The sequence below is a fragment of the Bombus impatiens genome, unplaced genomic scaffold (genome assembly GCF_000188095.3).
Source record: "Bombus impatiens unplaced genomic scaffold, BIMP_2.2 scf_0361, whole genome shotgun sequence".
Taxonomy (NCBI): domain Eukaryota; kingdom Metazoa; phylum Arthropoda; class Insecta; order Hymenoptera; family Apidae; genus Bombus; species Bombus impatiens.
In genome coordinates, this window is record NT_176780.1 from 570,889 (window position 1) to 579,333 (window position 8,445).

Below are 8,445 nucleotides of genomic sequence, written 5' to 3' on the forward strand. Positions count from 1 at the left end.
CGCGGTCGCAACCCGAGCCCTCCACTCCCACGCGTCTCCGCCCCCACCCGTTTGCACCTGCACTGGCACCCATACCCTCAACCGTCCAGCACGTAACCACGGCCAGATATTCGAACAGGGTACGAGAGTCTTCTTCCCGACAGTCGAATTTCGTTGCCCAATTTCCAACGGCTTATTAATCCCAACAACTTTCGCGGTTAAAATATCGAACGAACGCTCTTCTCGTCGAGGGGTTCTCGCAACTTTCCGTCTCTCTCCACGGTTCAGTTCCACCACAGGCACCGTGACTGCCTACTTTATCAAAGCGGAGAAGAAGCGCGTCGAATCCCGCCATAAATACAACGCCATAGAATCGAGGCGGAATATTATCGAACTTACTTGATCAGCCATGGCGTAGGTATTGTGGTGGTACGACGTCGAGTGATGATGCTGCGGAACGTTCAACGAAAAGTCCAGACTCTCGTTTCTCTGAAACAGACGAAATATTTGTATCGATTTGCGTGCACCAACGTCGAATTCGTTCGTCAAGTCGTTTAAGAAAGTTTTCCGTTCGGCCGATAACATTTCTCACAACTTATCTCTTACGTTACTATTTCTCACGCTCGTAACCATATTAACGCGATCGGTAGAGGCCGCCATTCTATTTCTACGATCAATCCGCGAGGAGATTCTCGCGAAATATCCGCAATTTGTCAACCCCGTCTCGGTATCCTTTCCGCGACGGGACACGCGCGTCCTTCCTTCCTTCCTTCCTTCCTCCCTTCTATCGGTCAATGGCCTCGACAAGCGTAGCTTCGTCGATTCCATTCGTTCGATGTTTCGCACCGCGAGTAAAAGCACACGAAATCTTCGTGCTTCCGCGTTCCCAACGGTCGCTTCCACTCGTCTCCAATTCGCTGAATTACACGCGACGGAAACGTTACGTCCCATCAAATCGTAAACATCGAGCGAATTGATTTTTACGCTGCACGGGAATTTTTTCTACGGCTGTGAATGCGTGTTCGAACGGACCGACGTTCCGACCAACTCTCTCTGCCCAAGCGATCAAATGTCTACCTATACAGATTTTTACGACCGCATACAACGAAGCCTCGAGGCGTTTCGTTCGTTCGAATAGGCATCCGGCATAAACATGACCCAACCAAGTTTTAGGACCCAAAGTCAAAGTCCTATCGGTGAAACGTCCGACGTAACGCTACGATTCTTCCGCCCCTGCTTACACTCGTCATTGTCATCGTCACCATCGTCTCCTCCACCTGCTCGCTCTTAGGGGACAGCGTTATTCGCGTTTCTACACGGTCATCGACCCGTGCATCTATTTCGACTTTACTCTGTCCGAAATCTCTTTTCCTTCGCCACGCTCTATCATCGATCTAACTTTTCCTACTTTTCTTTCTTTTCCATTACATCTTCCCTTGCTTACGTTTTTTAAACGATTCGACAAAATGTTAAACGATCCTTCCCTATTCTTCGTTCTTTACACCATCTTTCCTCGCCATCTGGAAGACGACTTTCGATTCTTACGGCCTATGTTCTCGTGGGAGGGTCGTGCCACGATTTTCGTTCGAACGAGTCGACCAGATGGCATCGTAACGCGTTTTATATCCCAAAGAAGAAACGAAACTCGATCGTAACTCGATTTAATATCGTGACCAAAATTCCAGACTAGACTCTATACGAAATCGGCAACTGGGGCCGGTAAACGAACATTTGAAACAGAGAGGACCGCACCGATCGAGGAAAGACGTTGTTTCTGTATCGATTCGATCCAACGACGATTATCGAAACGAACGAGTGACACCTACTGAAATTACAATATCGTTCGACGATCGATAACGTTAATGAAGGAGATAGACAGCAAGCAGTGGCAATGAAAGACAGCCGATGGTAGAAAGAGAAAGAAGAAGGTAAGGTGCACGATACGTTACTTTTTCCAGTAGAAGTAACAGCAGGCAGGCAGACAGGCAGGCAAGCAGGCAAGCAAGAAGCGAGCAGGTAGGTAGGTAGGTAGGTAGGTAGGTAGGTAGGTAGGTAGGTAGGTAGGTAGGTAGGTAGGTAGGTAGGTAGGTAGGTAGGTAGGTAGGTAGGTAGGTAGGTAGGTAGGTAGGTAGGTAGGTAGGTAGGTAGGTAGGTAGGTAGGTAGGTAGGTAGGTAGGTAGGTAGGTAGGTAGGTAGGTAGGTAGGTAGGTAGGTAGGTAGGTAGGTAGGTAGGTAGGTAGGTAGGTAGGTAGGTAGGTAGGTAGGTAGGTAGGTAGGTAGGTAGGTAGGTAGGTAGGTAGGTAGGTAGGTAGGTAGGTAGGTAGGTAGGTAGGTAGGTAGGTAGGTAGGTAGGTAGGTAGGTAGGTAGGTAGGTAGGTAGGTAGGTAGGTAGGTAGGTAGGTAGGTAGGTAGGTAGGTAGGTAGGTAGGTAGGTAGGTAGGTAGGTAGGTAGGTAGGTAGGTAGGTAGGAGGTAGGTAGGTAGGTAGGTTGGTTGGTTGGTTTATTGGTAGGTAGATAGATAGGAAGACAGTAACGTAAGAGACACGAACAAGAAAGTTAGATCGGGCCGAAATGAAAACGCCCTCGCGAATCTGTCGATTTCGACAAACGATATTAGTCCGATTAACGACTCTCGTTGGTTTCCTTGTTTCGTTCGTTATTTTATCGTTAGGGAAAAAAATCAAACGACGTATCGAATTTTCGATCCTTTCTGCCTGGAGTAATATTTCGATTTTCCATCTGATCGAATTCGAAAGCTGTTTTTGCAAGTAACAACGCGGAGAATAGCTAAAACCTGGAGAAGAAAAAGGAGGCGAGGAACGGAATGGAGAGAGGGAGGGGAGTTATCTAAAGTAAGAAAACGGAAGAGCAAAGCGAAAGCAAGAGATCCAATAGACGTACGTACACGAACGAGTCTCTTACTCGGCGTATATAACCGATGTTAAACCTGTTCCCCGTTCCAATCCCCTCCCCCCACTCCCGCCATTTGCCCTCCTCATACTCAACATTACTACCATTTGTAATCCGTACCTCCTCGTTTCTTCTAATTTCTCCTGAATAACGTCGTTAAACATCCCCGCTCCCCTCCTTCAACAAACCGAAGAAAATAGTACATTTTCGTATGGCCATAAATTATTTTGGTTATATTTGAATCTCTCTGGCCTAGAATAGATACAGCGAAACGCAAACGAACGTTAATTATAATCTTATTACTGCTGAAAATAGAATTTCACCGGTAAACGAATGGCTATAACGCGCGAAGCGTGCTTTCTCATTGTTGAATCGGACGACTGTTGAATAACTTGAAAATCCCACGATCGGTGTTAATTCTCTGAATATTAGAATCGGCGTCGTTCATAAAGTTGAATCATCGCCCGACAGATGGCGTTCCGAGTTTACCTCGAGCATAGTACGTATTTCGAAAGTAAATACGATCGTTTCCAAAAATAACAAATCTTAGCTTGACGATGTACAAATTTGATTCCAATCCCACGGTTCGACGACGAAATCCAAGAATTTTCGTACGCGAGAAAGGTAACATACCGGTTACCAATATTGAGATCGATGACTTACCGATGAGACGGACCGACTCGTCGTCGGGACGAGATCCAGGTTATCGTATGCACGTGCAACGTGCAGAGCGTGCCACCGCCGGTTAACCACGTTAACGTTATCACGATGAATTCTTCTCTTTTAAAACACAGCCCCTTTTCTGTAAGAGTAACTTCGCTCGGAAGTGAGAAATATTTGTTTAAAAAAAAAAAAGGAAAAAGCTCGACCAAAACGAAAAGATAGAAACGAAACGATTTAATTCGACGATTCTTCGTCACACAACCGTTTCGATGCACACGTCGACACTTGACAAGCAACACGTTCTCACATCACCACGCGTGTTCTCTGTTACGTTGCATTGATATAGAGAAACATGTACACGATGACTTTACCGAAACATAACACGTAACCAAAATACAGATCGCTGCGCAACATACACAAAATATTCGACTCGTGGCGTAACTAGTGACAGCGTGGCAAAACGACGCGCGCTCCTCGCGGCGGCCGGCGCGGGAATGATTGAAGGGAGGTTCATTTTGTGGCACGCTTCGATAGTGGGGATAGATCTTTCGACAGGGGAGCAGACTCGCGCGCCCCCTGCTTGTATATTGCTAAAGGATACAATGCAACGGCACGACACGACACGACACGACACGAGACGATACGACGTCACACGATATACGACCACCCAATTGCGAACATTTTTAGAAGACGAATAACGATGATTCAACGTACGAGAAAATCGTTAAACGGTATAAACGAAGATTTTCATAAATGTACCCAACGACGATGCGAATCTCAAAGAAGCAATTTGTTCGCCCTTTCCTAGATGCCTATTTTTCGATCCCGTTCGTCGATCTTCTCTAACTCTTAACACGCGTTCTATTCGTTGCACACCTTTTATACGTTTCGGGACGTTTTAATAATTATAAATGAACGTGTTCTCGGAGCGTCGCGTGAGATACAACGCATCGTACGATAATCGTATATGTACCGGGATGCGATTCGACTCGATTGGATCAACAATGACGATGAACAAGGAGGCCCTTCTTCTCCAATGAAAACGAATCGTTTGACATTCTGTGTTCGAAATATATGTACTTATATATATATATATATTCGGACGGTTTAAATCACGCGCTTAACCAGATTTCTAAACGGTTACTAGTTAAACATCTTTCTCCTGTTGTGTTTCTAACGCGATGTAGGATTTTATTTCAGAATCACGTTGAATCACGCGACGAATAACATTCGTGGTTTGTGGCCCAGTTAACAAGCTGTGATCGCTACACCGTAGAAGAAAGGGGTCGTCGGTTCGAAATATGGAGAGGGGCCAGCAGAAGGTGGGAGTGGGGTTTCTGTCGAACGGAGGGAGCGGAGGGAAATGGTGTGCAGGATTGAAAGAGGCCGGTGGCGCAACGAATAGAGAAAAGAGGACTCGCGACGTATGACGCGCACGCGGTCAAACGATGACGAAAGGAACCGTGCGCGTGCGGCAGGAACATCAATGTTTCCCTTCTTTTCTTCCAACCAAACGATCAAAGGAATCGTACAGTAACTTTACTTACTCTGTATTCCCAAATATTTTCGAAATGATATATCCTCGATTTTCTATTTCTACGTCCTCTCGCTAAAAAATTCTATCCAACAGCGAAAAGCAAGCAGCGGTATCGAGATTGATCAATGTCACGTTCGGTTTCGATCTAATCCTGTCCCGGTTCGAGAATAGAAAACCGCAGAACGAACACCAGCTGCTAAAAGCTACTCTTCCGCGATTCGATACAACTGATTACAACGTAATTAAGAAGCAACAAAGAGCAAGTAGAATCGGTATTGGACGACGTAACAGCGTGACGGCTTAAACGCGCGTTAAACACGCGTTATCTACCGATACTCGGTTACTCGAATATTCCAAGAAAGTAGGACACGACTGTGTGTGATGGCAACCAAGTGTGCCGCGTGGCCCGAGGAAACAGGGGTTACGTCGGAGTTTATAAAGAGTCATTACATTCCCGTGAAAGGTAGCTTTAATTTCAGTGGCATTCCAATCGCATTAACGTATATACCCGCGTATTTGTATTCGTTCGCGAGAAGCGACAATCTACTCGAAACATTTACTCGAACGAGGTTTGTTACGGGTTCGAAACACGGCCGTGACAACTACGATTTTAACGGCAAATTCCTCGCGATCGATTCCTTGTAGTCTTAGTCGTCAAAACTAATCGCCCATGTTACTCGATGTTGCTTACGATTATCCAGATTGCGTAGCTGTACCAGTATTTTTGATTTACGCGGCGAGACACAGCAAACTGTGTGAATCTTCGTTATACCCGCGTAATCAACGGTATAGGAACCAAGAAAGAAAAGAAAGTGAAAAGCAAAAATGGAAGGGGGAGGGAGGGGAGGAGAGGAGAACGCTGTTAAATCGTCAGTTTTTAATTTTCGTCGAAAGAAGGAAAATCTGGAGGCAGCCGACTAAAAGAGTTTTACGAAGAAACCGCACGCTCCGTCGCCGGCAGCCGAATCGATATTCTCTCGCGGGACGGTCTACCGCCGCTGCGCCGCGCCGCGCCATTTCGTTCCAAAAAAACGAGACAGCGTGCTGCCGTTGTCGGAAATCGTTGTTTCCAATGTCGATCACATCGAACAGCGTAATCAAGTACGAAAATCAACTGCCAGACGTTATTAAGTATCTACGATGCTCTCGCTGCTTCGGAGATTCATTAAACATGTTCTTCAACATCTTGGACAAATGTTGATTTTACAAATTCCTTTGAGCGAACGTTTGCACAGCTGATAATCGCCCCAGGCTTATCGCGCTGTGTGGTGATTTTCTCTTTTCGTCGTTCAACGTGTTTCTCCTCTTTTTTTACCATATGTTTGCACTTTCCCGTTTCCCTACTCGTTCCACGCGCCGCTCGGTACTCCGTTGCCCCGTGCCCCGTGCCCCGTGCCCCGTATCCCGCGTCCCGTGCCCCGTTCCTCGTGCTCCTTGTTCTACACCCTGTCTCGCGCACCACGTACCCCTGTGTCCCGACCCCCCCGCTTCGAGAAGTACCACCTCCAACCCTTTTAGTTCCACCACAACGCGTCGAGGTGAATCGCGCAACTCGCAACTCGCAACTCGCAAATGCGTTTCATCTTTGTCCCGTGTATACGTCGATTCGTATTATCGTCGACGGTCTCTTAAACCGGTTTTACTTATTACGCGAGCGTCCGCTTATCTCGCGTAGATCTCTTATTACCAGTCACGGTAAGCGAACGTTTCTCTGTTCCCGCGATCTGTTTCTCCGGAGTTCCTACCTTCTAATTCTTTTTTCTCTCTTTTTTTCTCTTTCTCCTTTCGAGGTACCCCGCTGTTCTCCGTTTCAATACTCCACGCGGAAATAGAACGGATTCAATGGACAAATTTTATTCGAAGGAAAATAGAGGAAACGACAACTGAGGAGAAGAAACAACGACGGCGAGGGCGCAGGAAAAGACAAGCGAGGGAAATGCGGAACGAAAAACGGGTAAAGGGAGAAGAAAGAAAGAGAGAAGCGTGCGAAAGAAGAAACGAATAATGGCGAGGGAAGAGGAGATCGTGCACCATAACCACGTGACCTTTTGACCGCAGGAAATTCTTCGGATAAACGGGCTTTTCACTGTACACAGCCAAGAAGGGAGCAACAAGTGTGAATCTTGTCTACCCTGTGGATCGGACGGTTCTTAGCTTTTCTCTCTGCTTTTCTACATCTTTCTCTCCTCTTTCTCCTTTTTCTCCTCCCCCTTCTACTTATCTATCTACATCCCCTCCACCATTATGCGCGCGCACACTCTTAACGATGCACACGTTGTGACTTTGATGACCTATTCTTCGGTCCGAATCGCAACGGATCGAGCGCCAATCGGGTACAAAATTTTCATGTCCCGACGATCTTTCGCGTCCCGTTTTCGATCGGAAGAGACGAAAAGCGTTAAACGCGCAAAGTCGAACGAAACGTGTAACGAGATTAGTTTCGACGCTGTCGGCAGCCGTATAGAAAATTTGTGCCACAGATTCGAAAATCGCGATTTGAAAAGCCCGATTCGTACCACGTAAGAAGCACGCAAGACGCGTAGAGCCCCGAACGTCGTCAGTACAAACACGATACGATACTCTGAAATGCTTATTCACCGCTACGGAATGAATAATGGATTGCTAGCAAAATACATCGAGACATAAATATTGTATCTGGAGCGCTATATATTACCTGTATCGAATACATTATCTAGATCGTTCTCCGTTCTCTGTTCTGCTAGTTCCTATCTGATCGAGATCGTTGCCATGGGAATGCGTATTCGCGACTCGATCCGATCGTTTCGTATCGCGCCGGACTGTTCCAGTCTCTTCCAACTAGACACTGGTACTTTCTGATTTTTCGAAACGAGCGGTTCTTTCGCGTTTCAAAACATCGCTACTACCAGCGGGCCACCCAGTCACGATAGTCACGACGACGCATCGTAACGTGTTCGAAAGCTCGAACGCTTGTCTTTTTCGAGTGGCTATTGTCCGTTCGATCGTCTGTATGTCGCGTCATCGTCGCGTCATCGTCGCTACTTCCATTGGCGTCCAGCGATCTCGCTTCGATCTCTTACGAACGTAAATAAAATTCTTTTTCGATTGTGCTCGATCGGCGAAAGATAAAGTACGATGGAGCGGGCAGAAATGGGGACGAGAGAGAGAGAGAGAGAGGGAGAGAGAGACTAAAAGCCTAGCCAAGATTCGGGCTGCGCGCGCGCGAGTAAACGTAATCATTTGCAATCCCGCGTAGAACCGCTTTGAAACTCTACGAAGGAATTTATTAAAGTTTGACTAAGTCGCTTTACAAAGTTTCATCGGTGCACCGAGGCACCGAAGAGTACCAAGAGGTGTACCGGCGGCGGTGTGAGAG

The 8,445-nt window shown here is 46.8% G+C and overlaps 1 protein-coding gene across 1 annotated transcript in view; it reads right to left on the reverse strand.

The window, feature by feature from the left end:
• LOC100747449 (GATA zinc finger domain-containing protein 10) overlaps window positions 1-8,445 on the reverse strand; it is a 26,947-nt gene that overhangs the window by 8,656 nt on the left and 9,846 nt on the right. Inside the window, exon 3 of the mRNA XM_003489666.4 lies at window positions 379-468. Coding sequence (XP_003489714.1) covers window positions 379-468 — 90 coding nt within the window. The remainder of the gene's footprint in view (window positions 1-378; window positions 469-8,445) is intronic.